Below are 19,093 nucleotides of genomic sequence, written 5' to 3' on the forward strand. Positions count from 1 at the left end.
CCTGCCCGACTCAGTTGCCTCCCCTGTCTATTATCTTCCCCTGACCCAAGTTGTCTCTCCCGCAAGGATTATTGTGTGTTTACTATCGTAGGGAAGACTCTTGACCGGATTCCTTTCTAACCTCTTATCCCAGATTTAGGTGGTCGTTATGTAATGTGCTGCCAGCCTGTCTGGGTATCGTTGGACTCGGCGTTTTGTCAAGTGGGTGTCATTTCTTTTGACAGGGTACATCATAGAAGATGCCAGGTGGCTTGGAGGTTTTAGTCTCTTACCCTCCCCCCCCCCCCCCCCCTTCTTTGTAACTGGTGTAATATAATGAGCCTTATCCGGTGTGCGTAATATTTCCGGTGCGTGACACCTCTGTAACGATTTCTGCCTCTTTAACGATCCCTTTCATTTGGCAGGCAATCTTAAGTAGAACGCCCCCCGTTGTCTGACACCTAGGTAGCCACCCTATTGGCTTATCGCCACAGGGTATCGGAAGTGACCAGCCTTTAAAAGACTGAGCATTTAGACTAGAGGAGAGAACGCGATTTGTGATACTGAGCTGTGTGCTGCTCATATGTGTCGGTTGACGTGAACGGTCGACTTGTGGTTGTAACTGAATTCCGAGGCTTGTTTCTTTGTGTTTCCTTTACGTGTGCTCACTGAGGAGAATCTGTAAGTAACTAAATGCTTTATTCATTCCTTATGCTGTATTCTTATGTTTCATTTGATGCTATGATGTTTGCATATATGTACATTTTGACGCTGAAATTGAACGTTAATAACTTCTAATATTTGATGACCAGTTGTTCTAAAGTTGTTTTAGAGTCTTGTGTATCGTAACCCATGTGTATCGTTGCCATTTTTCCCCATTTTATCACATATTATTTCTGGAGATCAGTAAAGTCTGAGTAGTAGTCGGTTAAAAGCCCAAAGTTAAGCCCTCAGTGCCATTGGCCCGTAAAGCTACCTATTTACGATTTAGGCGCAGAAACCCCTACAATTGATGAACGGGAATTATGGTTGACACATATATTTTGGGTAATGAACTCGTATCATGAGTTATCTTTCTTATTCTTGTCGTTATTATTCAACTCGATGAAGATGTGTCTTCATGGCGATGAACATACTTAATAATAACAATTATTTTGCAGTTGCGGTTCATGCAGTTGGTTAATTTATGTAGAGCATTTTCCTATGCAAGGCTTAGGCCTAAGGGAAGATGTTGGTTACTTCCCTTGACATTAGCTGTTGTGGAGTTGTTTAACTCACTGTGGATTCTCTTTCAGAGAATGCTGTGTCTGCAGGATTTTGGCTGTATTGTTACTTGTCTATATTTGTCATGATTATTTTGACAAATGATACAGTCATACATTCATAGGTTTATTGTGGAATGTATGTATGGTTAGGATGCATTGGTATGAATGGTGCGTTTTACTTGTTATGCCATGTACTTATATTATGTTTTCTTTTCTTTTCATGTGTTATCAGACACTGCTTTCTGGTGTCTACTTTCTGTTAACTTTCTGGTGTTAACTTTCTGGTGTTAACTTTCTGGTGTCTACTTGCTGGTGTTTGCTTCTGGTGTACGTTAAGTAAAAGTCACGTTATCGCAACCTCTGTCTTGGCGTCTCATTTATGCTTCCTGGCCTATTTTCCCCCCCTTCCACTCCACCCTATCACATCTGGCGCTTGCGAGCAGGATTCAGGAAGTAGAGACGCCGTAGTTTAACACCAGAAAGCAGGGGTAGCAGTGTAGGAGGTACTCGGCGTATCCAAGATGGCGGTCGACGTGGCTCCACGACCCCATTGGCAGGTATTTCCCCCTCCCAGGCTTCCTGTCTTCACTGGTGGTGACGATGGCTGTCACCTGGACCATTTCACCACCGAGGCACGTCGCGTCATTTCCCACTTCAACATGGCGGCACTTGGAGGGGAGGGAGCAGAGTGGCTGATCCAGTCACTCGCTGGGGCTGCCAGGAAGGAGGTTAACATGCACCCCCCTCAGGCGACCGCTACGGCTGACTTAGTCCTGAACATCCTGCAGGACACGTTTGGGGACCACGCCAGCATTTCCACTCTCCTAGCGTCGTTCTACAGCATCTGCCAGAGTCAAGAGGAGGGCATTCTCTCATATGCCCACAGGTTGCAGGCTCTGCAGGTGAAGACGAATGCTGTTGTTGCCGGTACGGTTTCCGATGCTGCACTTCGTGATCGATTCATGCACGGACTGTTCTTGCCTGCAATGAGACGGGACCTCATGCGCTTTGCGAGAGGGCGTGAGGCTGTCCCTTTTGCGGCAGTCCGTGCAGAAGCTCTCAGGTGGATGAGGGAAGATTTCGAGGTGGTGACGAAGCAACAACAACAAGCAACAGAGAGCAGCACTGAGGTACGCAGCCTGCAATTACAAGTCAGCGAACTCGCCATCAAGTCAGCAGAGCTTCGAGCTGCCTTGCACCAACGCCCGCCGGCTGCCTCTCGTCAACAGCAACCGTCCGCGAAGCCACGTTGTTGGCTTTGCAACCGCCACGGGCACCTACAGAGCAGGTGCCCTACCAAGCGTCATGGGAGTCAACAACCGTTGTCATGGAGACAGCCCAGTGAGCTACGTGTAGACCAGCAGTCAACATCCATCAAGCAACCCCCACGCGAGCAGAGCAGTCAGACAGAGGAGGTTGTGACTGCACAGGAACAGCTGACGTCGAAGCACAAGGCCTCCATTGACAGATTAGAAACCCGACTGAAGAAGGAACTGGAGGCCAAGCAACAGTTACAGGATGAACGTTTTCAGAAGGACTTAGAAATACGCCAACTTAGAGAGCGGTTAGTCTTCAAGTGTGAAGAGGTGTCAATTGAGCGGAAAGCAGCAGGACACATTCGCAAAGACCTGGAAGCGTTGTTGCAACAGCAGCTCACAGAGAAAGAGCATCGGCTTGCGACAGCCCCAGCCCCCGTAGAGCTTCACGACGCTGACCCGATAACATTGTGGGATTCTGTGCTCAATTTGTCCTGCCCCTTTACTCTAAGTCCCAGCTAAACCACCCCCTCGTAAAATCATGAAAACTCTTCAGTCACACATGTGGCGTAACCATGCCTTGCTTGCTTGTTAGCTATTGTGATCAGCTAAGAGACTGTGTAAAGTATCATTATTGATTGCATGTTGTATTTTTGTCTTGTATGAATGGGTTGGGTGACTGTGCGTGTCATCCGTTACCGCTTCTGATTTTATGGGTGAACTTGTGTTTGATTTATAGATGTCATTTTCAGCTAATCCCGAGGCGTCGTACCTGCGAGGACGCAGTTGGTATAGAGCTGGGGGGGATGTAGCCAAGTGGCGTATCCAGTCTTTTTGTGTAATTATCTCCTGCCCGACTCAGTTGCCTCCCCTGTCTATTATCTTCCCCTGACCCAAGTTGTCTCTCCCGCAAGGATTATTGTGTGTTTACTATCGTAGGGAAGACTCTTGACCGAATTCCTTTCTAACCTCTTATCCCAGATTTAGGTGGTCGTTATGTAATGTGCTGCCAGACTGTCTGGGTATCGTTGGACGGCGTTTTGTCAAGTGGGTGTCATTTCTTTTGACAGGGTACTTCATAGAAGATGCCAGGTGGCTTGGAGGTTTTAGTCTCTTACCCTCCCCCCCCCCCCCTTCTTTGTAACTGGTTGTAATCTAATGAGCCTTATCCGGTGTGCGTAATATTTCCGGTGCGTGACACCTCTGTAACGATTTCTGCCTCTTTAACGATCCCTTTCATTTGGCAGGCAATCTTAAGTAGAACGCCCCCCGTTGTCTGACACCTAGGTAGCCTCCCCATTGGCTTATCGCCACAGGGAATCGGAAGTGTCCAGCCTTTAAAAGACTGAGCATTATTTTAGGCTAGAGGAGAGAACGCGATTTGTGATACTGAGCTGTGTGCTGCTCATATGTGTCGGTTGACGTGAACGTTCAACTTGTGGTTGTAACTGAATTCCGAGGCTTGTTTCTTTGTGTTTCCTTTACGTGTGCTCACTGAGGAGAATCTGTAAGTAACTAAATGCTTTATTCATTCCTTATGCTCTATTCTTATGTTTCATTTGATGCTATGATGTTTGTATATATGTACATTTTAACGCTGAAATTGAGCGTTAATAACTTCTAATATTTGATGACCAGTTGTTCTAAAGTTGTTTTAGAGTCTTGTGTATCGTAACCCATGTGTATCGTTGCCATTTTTCCCCATTTTATCACATATTATTTCTGGAGATCAGTAAAGTCTGAGTAGTAGTCGGTTAAAAGCCCAAAGTTAAGCCCTCAGTGCCATTGGCCCGTAAAGCTACCTATTTACGATTTAGGCGCAGAAACCCCTACAATTGATGAACGGGAATTATGGTTGACACATATATTTTGGGTAATGAACTCGTATCATGAGTTATCTTTCTTATTCTTGTCGTTATTATTCAACTCGATGAAGATGTGTCTTCATGGCGATGAACATACTTAATAATAACAATTATTTTGCAGTTGCGGTTCATGCAGTTGGTTAATTTATGTAGAGCATTTTCCTATGCAAGGCTTAGGCCTAAGGGAAGATGTTGGTTACTTCCCTTGACATTAGCTGTTGTGGAGTTGTTTAACTCACTGTGGATTCTCTTTCAGAGAATGCTGTGTCTGCAGGATTTTGGCTGTATTGTTACTTGTCTATATTTGTCATGATTATTTTGACAAATGATACAGTCATACATTCATAGGTTTATTGTGGAATGTATGTATGGTTAGGATGCATTGGTATGAATGGTGCGTTTTACTTGTTATGCCATGTACTTATATTATGTTTTCTTTTCTTTTCATGTGTTATCAGACACTGCTTTCTGGTGTCTACTTTCTGTTAACTTTCTGGTGTTAACTTTCTGGTGTTAACTTTCTGGTGTTAACTTTCTGGTGTTTGCTTCTGGTGTACGTTAATTAAAAGTCACGTTATCGCAACCTCTGTCTTGGCGTCTCATTTATGCTTCCTGGCCTATTTTCCCCCCCTTCCACTCCACCCTATCACATATTCAAAGCATGTCATTCAAGATTAAGGAAAAGCTGCGTTCGTTCGTTGTGAGTACTTTGTTGTTCCCCTATCCAAATGATTAGCATGTTTCTTTATATATTTTCCTAATCAATGTTGGATTTTTTTCCTTTGGCTGGTAGTGGTTGTTTTATGTTTCTGTTCAATGTCTGTTGAAATGCACCATTCCTTTTTTTTCAACACTGCGTTCGTTTGTTAAAATGCAAGATCTCTTCTCTTCTCGTGTTCCGTCAAATGCAGAGTCACCAGGTAGCCGTGCTACGCGATGACGATATCTAGCAACTGGGGAATCCGTATCTCTTGCCTTACTCTCTTATCGTGACCTACTTCCTCCTGGCTTGATAAAAAGGCCGTGCATTCAGCTTTAAAAAGATACAACTATCGCATTATTTCATTTCAGATCGTAAGCGGAAAATGGTCGATGCACACCATATTACATGCTGAAGATGTTCACTAAAACTTAAGCAGAACCTATAAACAGAACAAACGAATGTTCATTTTCCAACAATGTGGAAATAAAATCGTGCTACATGCATAGAGGTTTACACATTTTACGTAACTTATGTGCAGCAAATGAAAAGGTAAAAAAAAAACAGTTCACTTTCCTCTGAAAATGATGATCAAAATCGGGTTTGTGTTGGTTTGGTTTCTAGTCTCAAACTGTGGTTCTACCAGGGATGTGGTGTGTACGCTGAAGCACCTTGCCCAAAATGGAACACTGATGGACTGCAGCCACATGCATCTGACGTCACTCTCTGACATATATATCTCTGACGTCACATCGCTGGACGTCAGTTATAACCAGCTGTCAGAGTGGCGTTCAAGTTCTCTTTCTGGTCTCTCCAGCCTACGTCACTTTAATATCAGACACAACGATCTACAGGAACTAGACCAGCACGCGTTTCAAGGACTGGAAGAGTTGGAGACTTTGGACCTGAGCTATAACAACCTGACCGCACTGGCCAGCCGGACCTTCGCCAACCTTCCGCACCTACAACGACTGTGGCTAGGCCACAACCAGGTCACCACCCTCGGGACGGACGTCTTTGAGAACCTGACTCACCTCCGTCACCTTGACCTGGGCCACAATCACCTGCAGGTCTTGTACAACAACACCTTCTCCAGTCTCGCTCACCTCAACTGGCTGGGGCTGGGGTCCAACCGCTTGCAGAGACTGGAGGCTGGCGCCATGACAGGGCTGGACAGACTGATCAACCTGGACTTGTCTGACAACAAACTGCAGCTGACGTCGTCAGTCTACCCGGCCCGGGTCTTCGCCTCGCTGGGGCGGCTGCAGCTTCTGCATCTGGAGTACAACGATGACGATCCGAACGGTGAATATCCTGACAACGTGTTCAGTGACCTCGTCTCTCTGACGTTCTTATCCATCGATACGTTTAGTGAGGTGTTCTTTGGACGGAACTTTGCAGCTCTGCGCAATATTGTTTCCCTCGAATTGAGTCATAGCTGTAAAATCAATTATATTGCGAACACGTCATTTGAGGGCTTTAAGAACTCGACACTTTCTTTCATCCATTTTGGGGGTTGTTCGCTTCAAATTATTGAAAAGTGTGCATTCTGCCAACTTCCTGCGTTGGACAGATTATGGTTCATTGACTCGGACTTCCAGACTCCCAACCACATACTGGAATCTCTGTACGGCCTCCAGCACCAGACTATGACTGAAATCAAATTGCACGGCATTGGCGATTACTTGCCTTTTTACCACGTCATCGACAGTCATTCAACGAAATACTTAAGGAACATCTGTGTCAAGAACTTCGCAATGTCGTCCTGCAATATTCAGCGAGTAGCAGGACACGCCTTGACAGTACAAAACACCCCTTTCTTTAGATGCTTGGAACACGTGGATCTTTCGATGAATGCACTTCTTGGAGATGCATCCACTTTTTTTAAACTGTTGATGTCAAATGGTCCTTTACAATCTCTGGAACTGCAGGATCAGATTAGGTTTACCATCACAGGAGCTCAGTGTTTAGTCAGTCAAGACTTTCGATGCAAAGACTATTTCCGTAATGGTGGTTACGATGAGAACACATACACGATGGGGTTTCCAACCCCCATGAATATTTCATATATAAACATATCCTCAATCTTCCCACACCTGAATCCCTTGCCAGTGAATTGGACTTTTACCTCTGCGAAGCATTTAAAGACTTTGGGTCTGTCCTATCTTGGATTTGCCAACTGTCGCATGACATTTTATGGTCTCGAAAATCTTGAAACACTCAGCTTGAATGGCAACTATTGTTACAACATGACGGAACAGATGTTCGATTTTCTGGACAGTTTGAAGAAACTGAGTTTGTCGAACGTTGGATTCAACCCGCAGTTCTTGAAGACACGTGGTTGGCACTTGTTTCAAAACGTGGATCAGCTGCAGTTTTTGGACCTTTCCCGGAACAAACTCTCCTTCACAGATCCTGACATGTTACGTCTACAGCGCCGTCTGAAAGAACTTGATTTCTCCGACAACCGACTCCAGAAAGTTCCTGTCAATCTGGATAATCATGGTGAACTAAGGATGCTTGACCTTTCCCAGAACTCCCTGAGCACACTGACGTCATCAGAACGATCAGCGTTGGACAACCTTGCCAGTCGCCATGCATTCAGGTTGTATGAGTGTCTGTCTGTAGATACTGTGAGCATACTTGAATTTATGATAACAATAAGAATACCAGCACTGTTGTCCATTAAAGTGAGTACATCAACACGTTTTTGAAACATCTACCTGCCTGTAAATAATTTAAGACACATATTTTGATAATAACTATTGTAATTCAATCAAGTGGGCGTTTTAATGAAACAGATCATGTGATTGGTCAGAATGCCCGAACTCATTTAAAATTACCGGTCATTAATTGTCGATGTACACTCACTAAAAAAGCCATTAACAACCTGCAAGCGACGCGCATTGATACAACCTCAATTAGTCTCGGTTAGCTTTGAGGGTCATTTTTACAAGTAGGAAATATGAAGGCCAACGAAATAACAAGACCATAAGTTATGCGAAGTGATGACGTCGCATACGTGGCGTAAGTTGATGCATGAATTCTTCGGGACTTGTCAGTCGATTCCAAAGATCGCTTTTTTAATGAGAAGAATTTGTTTTAGAGTTTGCTCTCATGAAACCCGTCCAAAAAAAAAAGGGAAAGTGAATGTGAAAGAAAACAAAACAGGAGCAGAGGGATAAGATAGGAATACAGAGACAGATTTCTTGGGACTTGACCCTTGCAGGTCGGTGGACTGAAAGTAGTGTGTGAACAGAACAGAACCAATTCTGTCTGTTTACAACCGCATGAAAGCAGGAAAGAGATCGTCGTCAAATTAAATTACAATAACATTAACATGCTTCCATTTGAAACTTCCCCGTCTTCATCGTGGATTGACTCCCTCCAAAAGTCTCGTTGAATCCCCCCGTTGCTTCGCTCCACGGTCGGGCTTCAATTACCTTTGGTCCGGGGTCAATCCACGATGACGACCTCGAAGTTTCAAATGGAAGCATGTTAATGTGTAATTAGGACATAGTAATACAGCAATAAGAAATCTGACAGACACATGAAGTAGGAAATATGAAGGGTGACCCCCACAATAGTGCTACTATACTGTCTACATCTATTGACAGAAATTACTTCCTATTTGGTATACATTAACTTCAATCTATGCATGGCCTTTCTAAAAAGTGGAAAATGTGTAGATTAAATGGTCTGACATTTGTGCGACTTAAACAATTGTTTTACATTAGCTGGGGTCGACCCAACAGAACGAGGTTTGACATTGAGCGGTATAGCCATACTTACCTAATTTGATTCCTTTAGATTTTTAAGGTAGTTCACTGGACCCGTTAAATATAATTTGGTTTCTCCCAAAAATTGGTTATTTTTTAAGTTCGATCTGTCTGCTATGCATTCAGCATAAAACAATATAGAGTAGTGGGTTCGTTTCGGAGCTATGAGTCTCGGAAGACAGTGCCCGTTTTGAATTTTGGACCGAAAAATCGAAAAATGGGTATGTTTTGAAAACGGCCAATTACACAAACATCTCTGCATAGGAATAGTCATTTAAAAAATATCACCCAAAGCAGCAATGGGCAGGTAACGCAGTGCACTGGTAAACGAAAATGTTGCGCATACTCAAACTTTGTGACGTCACGTCTTTTGCCAGAGTTTATTTTAAATTTGTTCCTCATGTTGAGGTATTTTATTGCTGGTAGCCTGGAAATAAATTACGATTTGATGAGATGGGTTGTAAACGCAAGAGCGATCAAAACGGCATTAAAAAACCCCCAAAAAACGACAGGTTGGTAGTGTTTTTAGGGGGGGTTCACTCCCTTGATTAACCCCACCCTTTGCACTATTACTGTCCAGTGTGCCTCAGAAAAATATGTGTCACGATAATGTAAAGGGCTGTTGTTCGATCATTTGTCTCACATATATGAGCCAACTAAATTATGTTTTTAATAACCACTGTTACATATGACCTCTGTTGAAAGTCAAAGGTCACCGCAACTTTGAAAGGCCACAAGTCCGATTCAAATGTAATAAAAACGCCAATCAAAAGGTGGAGGTCACTTGTTTGATACTAGTGTAATAATAAAAATTAATAATCAAGGCTTGGTTTATAATTTTGCTTAATAGTGCGTACTGTTATTTGTTACGGTTTGAAGGCTGGGACGTTTTGAGGGTGGAATTAAAGCAAGTTTTCGCCTTATGGGCCCCTTATGCCTCGAAGGACTTCAATTATTGTATTATCTGCTGCCAGCGTACAGTAGAAAGAGGGCTGCATACACAAGACACTTGTTCTTAATACTACTGGCTGTTATTCTAGTTCAAACACCGGTTTTAACATGTGGTATTCTGATGCAATCACGCTGTGAGCATCACGGGTTGGGAGACACTCTCTTACCTGCTACCGGAGCTTCAATGTTAGCTTTGGTGATTATTACGATGTCACTGGCAAAGAGAACGGCTTTGTACCGATTTCATTAGATGCCCACGTGTTTTTGACCTCGTGGTTGGTAGGCGTGTCGCATTGTTTTTATTTCTGGCGGTGTCGTCATTTTCTGACGTCATTTGTTCTGGGCCGCGTCACCACACTTCCGCTGCCTGAAAAATGTGACGTTTGTTCTATTTACGTCATTCGAATGTTCGACGTGTTCTTCTTCTTCTTCTTCTTCTTCTTCTGCGTTCCCTGTTCGATGTGTTCGAATTCCCAGCCTGCCAGGAAAAAATGGCGACACAACTCAGTGGCTTCCCTTTGTGTATGAAGAGTAATATCCCTGTCTCCATTTGACCTGCCTTAACTTTTGCTATTATTTGAATATCTGAGTATACAAAAACACCCAATACACCCCCCCCCCCCCCCCCCTTCGGTGACCTGAAGACATCATCCAGTTGCAGCGAGGCTCTAGGCAATCCCAAGACACGAAAGCGTTGGTGTCACTGACAATTCCGTAGCTGTAATACTGAACACATTTTGGAGAGACGGATAAAGTCGGACAACCCATAAATATTTACCTTCAGACTGGAATGTTTGTGCAATGGTCGTGAAGCAATTGAATTTCAAGCACACCAACTAGGAAGATATTCGCTAAAATCAAATGACTTGAAAAAATGACCCCTTTTGTTCTAAAGTTACACTCACAAAAAAGTTACAAAATTCATCAATGACATGAACGCATTCCCCGATGGACAAAGCCGTGATCCTGTCTGTAATTGCTGTCTGTAATTCTAGGTTAGTGACTGTCTGATGTTGGTTATGGTATACTAGGTCATTGGAATAATCCCAGAGGAAACAATATGGAGGGCTTAAATCGGGTCAGTTTGGCCACCACTCATTTTCAAACCTCGTATTGTTGAGTCGATCCCCGAAATTGGAAACCTTTTTTTTTTTAAATCGCGCAAAAATCAGACCATTTATACTACCAAATGTGTTACATGGTTATGCATAGACTGAAGTTAAAGTACACTAAATATAAAGTTATTCGGTCAACAGATGTAGAAGTTATCAGCATTTTTGTGGGTGGCATTGTTTTGGGGTCAGCCTGTATTTAATAAGTCAATGGCTAATATTGAGATGACATTAAGATACAAATAAAAGCATTATTCTTAATATCTATCACAATCATGATATAATTAATTTCTTCTAACCCTGCATGTTATGCATTGTACAGAAAAACAATCACATAAAAATATCACAGAATCAATGATATTTTTGTTACACTTGTGCTAAAACGGGGATAATATGTGACATACTGTTTGTGTTAATAAAAAAAAAAGTGAGGGAGACAAAGCACAACCCTGTGGGGCTCCTATTTAAAACAATTTGGTCAGAGAGCACAGAGGTACCAAAACAAACGAATACTAAGGCTGACACGCTGTGGTCTATTGCATAGGAATCAACTCCCTGATCCCAAAAATCAGTTTACCATTCACATTTAAAAGCATTAACCTCTGAACGAGTACATGGGGTTGTGTTGTATTTAAAATTGAATAAAAGTCCATATATAGAACTTTCAAGTAAGTGCCACAGGGCAAAGCTCATTCCGGTATCTTCCTCTCCGCCATGCATTCAGGTTTTATGTGTGCCCGTAATTGGGTTCTTATATCGATACCTTCCTTGTACTATAACAACAATCTACACAACCCGGGATCTTTAGCCTGTGATAACCACACCCTCACACTCTCAATCTACGAGGTATGATCCAAACAAAATGATCAACTGTGATTTTCGCGTAGACTGTTTGGCGTGTCTGGTCCAAATAATAGTAGCCATTAGAACTACTCTCTTATTACATCGACCAAACATAGGGCTTTTCCTTATGTATTATGTATTGTCGTGTTTTTTGTAGCATACTTGTGAAAACAGCCACCACTGTTGTAAATGATACTTTAAAGAGCATTATTTCATTTTTACAGTTGAAGGACAACCTGGACTGCCGTATATTACAGCTGTTTTACAATCAGCCAAAATTTTCTTAACAAACGTATGTTAAGAACAACTCCCATAGTGAAATTGAAGGAAAACAAAGTGAAAATCCCCCTGCCATAGAGGAGCTAAAGAATCAACAATAAACGACTGCATGGATAGCTTGATGCACGAATGCATTGCGGACATGTTTGTCTCCAACCAAGAGAAAGTTCCAAAAAATCCCTTTTGTGCTTCTTATTATACAGTGACGTCAAAGACAGCCTTTTCTGCTGTTCATACATTCAGGGGTTATGGTTACACTAAACGACGTAGTTGTAGCCATACTGCCATCCAGATTTATTTTTTCCTTGCGAGCAGTCACAGGGTGTTTGTGCTGTCTGCCAACCGTTAGATGACCCCGCCCAAGTCTGTTAAGGGACCGTTTGACCGTTATAGAACGCGTCTTTTTGATTTTTTGGCACAGTTGGAAACGGTTGATTTTTATCCCTACCATTGTTTCCAAACATTATATAGGAATGTTTTGTGAACAACGGATAATAGCCGCTACTCGCATGTGTAGCAAAAGTGAGCGTACATACTCACCCTGGTCGTCCAGCCGTTGTCCGTTGCCCGTCTTTATCTGTCTGTACTGAACATTACCTTTGGATATTTCTCCAACGCTATGAAGTGAAGAAACACCAAATGTTGCAAAATGTTGTATGACCCCAAGAGCTCAAAAAAGATACTTGAGAACCTTGACCTTACCATAAGGTCAAGGTCACAGGGAGAATGAATGTGGTCTAAAAACTGCAAAATTTCACATTGTGCCAGTTTTCTGGAAAACAAATTAAAAACAGCGGGCTTAGTTTTGTATGGTATACAAGAAAAAGAAAGCCTGAGTGTCTTAGTATTGTAAGATGTGTGATTTGAATTTTGGTTTAAAGGTGCCTTTGGTTTGAACACCCCTACCCCTACGAGGCAGAAATACAAAGAAATAGAAGGAAATTGAACCAGACTTTAGTATGTTCCCATGGGGGGATTCACGGTGCGAATGACACTGCGTCAGCTTGTTCATTTATCTTTAGTATTTTCTTCAACTTTAACTTTTAGGACCATGTATGAGGTTGTGGCAAGCTAAATACACAACACGACGACGTCTCGGAAAAATAGTAAGGATTATATAGGGAAAAACAACAGTCAGTTAATGTCCGTTTTGAAGGTGTTAGTGGTTGGGGATTTTGAAAAGCATCAGACATCAGGCAGATACAATCCTTTCTGCGTGTTCTGGTGCAGAAAGAGTTTTCAGTTTATACATTGGGGTGACCAGTAGATACCGTTTTACAACCATAGCCCCAAACGACATTTACAGAGCCCAAAGAAGGATTAGGGTCAATTTCAAAGCCACTTTTCCATATGAAGCGCCAACTTTATATGAAAATGTGTTTAATAAACATCAAAGGACTGAGGTTGAACTTTCTGATAAGGGACATTTTAAACCTAGTCATTGTCACTTCAACGTTCCCTTCACTAAAGTGGCTAAGATGCCTGGATAAATTGTTGAATGTGTGTGCATGTTCTTGATGGAAAATGTCATACATTTCACGCCTGGGCCACTCTGTTGTGGTCCACACGTTCGTTCACACGAGAAGTAGGTTGATTTTAGCGTCTAGCAAACATCGAGGGTCGCTGGTTAGGACTTGCTGTGCGGAGCACGAATTGTATCTTGAAAGACGGGCGTTGTGGATAAGTCATCGGCCTCCTAATCGTAAGGTCATGAGTTCAAATCCCGGCCGCGGCCGCCTTGTGGGTTACGGGTGGAGAATGTTTCGATCTCCCAGGTCAACGTATGTCCAGACCTGCTAGTGACTTATCCCCCTTCGTATGTACACGCACGAACAAAACCAAGTGGGCACGAACAATATGCTGTAATCCATGTCAGAGTTCGGTGGGTTATAAAAACAAGAAAATACCCATCATGCTTTCCTCGAAAGCCGCACATGCTGCCTGAATGGCGGTGTAAAAACGGTCACACACGTAAAATCCACTCGTGCAAAAACATGAGTGAACGTGGAAGTTTCAGCCCATTAACGGCGGGTGGTGAACACATGTGGTAAGATTGTGGGGGTGAGACAGGAAGGACTGACTGTGCTGTATGAACGACGTGTGGTGCGAAAGGCCCGCTGCATCATCCAGGATAGTAGTCATGTGCTCGCTCACCACTTTGAGGTCCTGCCCTCAGGACGTCGCCTCCGCACTCCCAGATTCCGCACGCTCAGAACTAAGAACAGTTTTATTCCAAAGTCAATTGGCTTTTTAAATACCTAAGTTAATTAAAACTAGTATGTGTGCCGGTGAACATATGCACTGATTTCTGTGATGAATATTTTTTTATATTCTTTGATGTGCACCCTTATGCTGAGTGTGATAACCCTCGAATGACTAGTCCTGTGATAAATATTGTTCAATGACATATCTAGTCCTGTGATAATGATAGTTTTTAGCGGTAAACTTTTAGCTAAAGCTGACGGCAATTAACCTATTTGGAATCATGTTACTATTCCTGTTAGTGTACATATGCGTGCGCGAGTGTAGTATGCTTCGTATGGTATTTTTATCTGTTGTCTTATTATTTGTTTTGTCTTTTAATGTGCACCACACTGAAATTTCTCTGCATGAGATAATAAAGTATTCGTATTCGTATTCGTATTCGTAAAAAAGTATCTTGGATAAAATGAAGATTTTGTTTTTGTTGGGCGTTTTGAATATGTGTATCTGCTTGCCCATAGCATGCCTGATATCACCTTCATCCTTGAAACATTAAACACATCACTGCTTTTCTGCTTCAATTTAAAAAGAAATCGGTATGTGTTACTGCAGTTTGCATTCAAAGAACAGTAGGCGGCTTGAACTCTTGTTACACAAAGGTTTTGTATTTGGGGCACGCATGCATCAAATGAATTGTACATGTATAGAGAATACCACACGGCTTGCTATGTCGTACCATATTTACACGAGTTACTTTTATTTAAATATTAAACTGCGAGCGAAAGCGAGCTGTGCACTATTTGAAAAAGCAACGAGTGTAAATCTGGTACACAATAGCAAGCCATGTGGTATTCTGTTTATCATACCTACTGTACTTACGTGTATTTTACTGAAAATGTCCCGCAGTCGAGGCAGCTAAATTGAAGACGCTTGTTTTGGAACCTTGATCTCTTCTAAAGCCTCGTGCAATATTTTACGTCAAAGTAAAACAAACGTCACCCTGAAAGTGTGGCGTGACGTGTTAGTTCTAAAAATTCATCTGGGGTAATTAGCGAGCGCAATTTTTTTTTCAATAATGACGTTTGTCTTGGTGACTTTGGCATCATAAGTAGTGGAAAAACGGGTCTCTGCCAGACTTGCTTGACATGACCTCATTTACATGATATACGCACCTGTGATTTGAACGATTATTATCTCACCAGTGTCTCTCTCACGTATGTAGGATAAACGGCGGTATGCTATCGGGTTAAAATCCAGGCTGAGAACATATATAATATATATATATATGAATATATATTCACTGAAATGTTTAGGGGATACACATTACATATTTCATATTTCCTTGTCGTACGTATCTATTGTGGCACACAGATGGAAAACAAAATACCATGGACTGAAACTGGGGTGCGCTTCTGGGAAGAATTGACCCATGGAAAATGTCATTGCTTTAACAAAATCGGCACGAATACAGAATTGTGTTGTTTAATGGGAAAAGCAGCGTGTGTTTTTGTACTAATTGCAAACATTTCTACTTCAGCCTGAAACTCGTGGGAAATCCACTGGAGTGCGCTTGCTTCAACCTGGACATGGTACAGTGGCTGTGGCACACACCCGTGTCGCTTGATGGCGAAGGACGCCAAGCTAACTACACGTGCACCACACAGACAGGGGAGATCACCAGCACAGAGCGCGTGATGGCGCAGTGGATGAGTCACTGGCGGCGCTGTGTGGGGGTCCAGATGTTTGGAATCGCCCTGTCCGCCTTACTTGTCCAACTCCTGGCCATCGTCGTGACTTTCATCGTTGTACGCTCCTGGACCCAACTCTGCTACGCTTGGAAAGCCATCCGACGGTACCGTCTGCCGAGACGTCACCACTTTCACCGTGACGCTTACGTCGTGTACTCCGAGGCTCAGGATGACGTCATTCTGGCGTGCGTGACGCTGCGTGTGGCTGTGGAGGAGCGGTACGGCGTGCGTCTCTTGCTGCGTGACCGGGAGGAGCTGCCTGGGTCTGTGAAGGCGGAGACCGTCGTGCAGCACATTGATGACAGCTGGAAGGTAGGCGGCACGTGCACACAGGAACAATCTCCATAACGAAAACACAGATCTGTTATCCTTTTATGCAAATTTAAGTCATACTAAGATAAGAGCAAAGCATGAAACAACAGATTATTCCTTCGCCCAGTACCCAGTTCTGTGCACATGTAACTCAACATGTCTATGATGGTTGATACTAACGTTGTGCGCCAGTCAAAAGATGTCTACTTTCGACGTCGCTCATCTGATGCTAAACAGATCATTTTCCTGGCCAAGTAACGGCTTTTTGTCAGCTCCAACAGGGAGCTTTATATGCTGTGTATGCATGCATGCAAAACTAACGTGAAAGGATGGTGCAGAACAAAAAAAAAATTGGCCAGAAAGATCATCCACTATACAGGTCAGGCTACAACCGAATGAATAAATCATAAATTATTAACTTTTTATTTTAATAGTGGCGCTAAAAAGTGGTAAAATGTAATTTTGTCTTTTCCAAGACCGGTTCATAGAGAGGATGTGCATTGTGTGTCCAGGTGGTGCTGCTGGTGACGCGTGACTTCTCTCAGGACGAGTGGGCGTGCGGCTTCACGGTCCAGCAAGCACAGCGCAGCATCACAGACACCATGCCGGACCGTGTCATCGTCGTCTTCTTAGAGGAGCCGCGTGTCCTGCCCGCCATGCCTTCGCTACAGCTGCTGCTGCGCATGGTGCCAGAGAGGAACATTTTGCACGTGCACAGAGACACGCCGCCACAGCACCAGGTGTGGAAGACACTGGCTGACCTCATCACCATAGAACACTGACAACACCACGCTGTCAATACCTGACATATGGGAACCGATATTTACTGCAGGAGACTGACACATCAGATAGTCTTTATAGTCAATGGTTGATGCGCTTTACGCACGTCGCGCTATTCAGTATCAGGGAAACAATGATACCAGATACATTGTCAGTACTTGACCCTATTTTGACATATACATGTAGCTCTTCAATATTTGCCCAGGGACACCCATGGTACGCTATTATTAACATGATTACAATACCTGTGTATGTACATACTACCTTGAAACATTTTTATTTATTTCAAGAAACTTGACATGGTCTGGCGGAAGAGTGGATTGTATAGATCCTAATAGGTAAAAACAGAAAATAGGGCGATTTATTTAACCAATATTATGTTTGATTTGTTGTTGACAGACCAGCTTTTTTGTCGGCCCTATGGTGGGGGGGGGGGGGGGGCATATCGTCTTTTGTTTCATATTTATTGACCAAGGCCGAAGGTCGCGGTCAATAGATATGAAACAAACGTTGATATGCCCCCCGAGGACCGACACAAAAGCTGGTCTGACAACAAACCACCAAACATCGTTTTTGTCATCATTTTGGTAGTGAGAAAATGAGTGCAAAATCAACAGAGGGAGCCATGCTTTAAAACACGAGTTCCGTTTTGATAATACATGTTTTGCACGTTGTTGCAATCAAAGCTGGCGTGTGAAAGCAACTTTCTGTGTTTTGAGTTCATAAAATGTTGAGATATGGATAAGTATGTTGGGTTTGAGGATGCACAGTTCTGTAGGTTCCTATCAGTATTCCACCCCCTCGGTTTTCAGTTGTAGATATCAAGCTTAGTGATCGAATGTGGAAGCTACGTTGGGTCAAAGGGCATAGAAGATTTACATCGTGAAGCATTGCATGTTGGGTCAAAGGTCACAGAAGATGTGCGTATTGCAGCGAAGGAAAGAATCACGATCTTGTTTCCGACTCATTGCCTCTTTGTTTTTCATTAGACCTGTCATTCAGCTTGCTCGGCTTTATTAGATGTTTTCATTTCTTATTGCTATGTTCTTTGCTTTTATATTTCTTATTTGCGCTTCGTTTATCGCTTCTGGAGCGTATCATCCTGGAGCAGTTGAGCGCCCACCTGTCTCGGAACTCGCTGATGCCAGTGTACCAGTCAGCGTACTGCCCTCACCACAGCACCGAGACGGCGCTCCTGCGAATCACCACGGACCTCCTGAACGCAGCAGATAGCGGTCTCGTCTCTGCCCTTGTGCTGCTGGACCTTTCCGCGGCCTTCGACACGATCGACCACCAGCTACTCGTCGATCGCCTCAGTTCCACGTTCGGCATTCACGACACCGCCCTCTCTTGGTTTAGGAACTACCTCCAGAACCGCTCTCAGACTGTCACCACTGATTCGTTCTCTTCTCAGCCTGTCCCTGTCCGCTTCGGCGTCCCACAAGGATCTGTCCTCGGCCCTGTCCTTTTCACCCTGTACACCCAACCCCTCTCCCTGGTCATCGAACGCCACGGCCTGAACTACAACTCCTTTGCCGATGACACGCAGCTCCAGAACAGCGCCAAGCCGGAGGACGTTGACGATCTCCTTGGATCCATCTCCAGTTGTTTCACTGACATCAAGAACTGGATGACTGAGAACAAGCTGAAGCTGAACAGTGAGAAGACGGAGGCCCTTCTCGTTGGAACACGACAGAAGATTGCTTCCCTCACTGTGACCGACCTCCAGCTGGATGACGCGACTGTTCCATTCTCCCCTGCTGTCAAGAGCCTTGGCGTCTTTCTCGACTCCACTCTCTCCATGCAGACACACATCTCCTTCATCATCAAGACCTGCTTTTTCCACCTACGACGCATCGCCTCCATCCGTCGCTACCTCACCCACGACGCCTGTGTCAATCTGGTTGTCTCCCTCATCTTCAGTCGTCTGGACTACTGCAACTCCCTTCTGGCTGGCCTCCCCGCCTCATCCATTCATGGCCTACAACGAGTCCAGAACGCCGCTGCCAGGCTGACGTTGAG

General features: G+C 43.7%; 1 protein-coding gene across 1 annotated transcript in view; it reads left to right on the forward strand.

Moving 5' to 3' along the window:
- LOC138952133 (uncharacterized) overlaps window positions 1–17,505 on the forward strand; it is a 58,849-nt gene extending 41,344 nt beyond the window's left edge. Inside the window, exons 9-13 of the mRNA XM_070323731.1 lie at window positions 1,802–2,938; window positions 3,253–3,289; window positions 5,633–7,670; window positions 15,769–16,291; window positions 16,804–17,505. Of these exons, the coding sequence (XP_070179832.1) occupies window positions 1,802–2,938; window positions 3,253–3,289; window positions 5,633–7,670; window positions 15,769–16,291; window positions 16,804–17,073 (4,005 nt within the window). The 3' untranslated portion in view covers window positions 17,074–17,505. The remainder of the gene's footprint in view (window positions 1–1,801; window positions 2,939–3,252; window positions 3,290–5,632; window positions 7,671–15,768; window positions 16,292–16,803) is intronic.
- The last annotated feature ends 1,588 nt before the right edge of the window (window positions 17,506–19,093 follow it).

This window comes from Littorina saxatilis, linkage group LG2 (assembly GCF_037325665.1).
Source record: "Littorina saxatilis isolate snail1 linkage group LG2, US_GU_Lsax_2.0, whole genome shotgun sequence".
In the NCBI taxonomy this organism is placed as follows: domain Eukaryota; kingdom Metazoa; phylum Mollusca; class Gastropoda; order Littorinimorpha; family Littorinidae; genus Littorina; species Littorina saxatilis.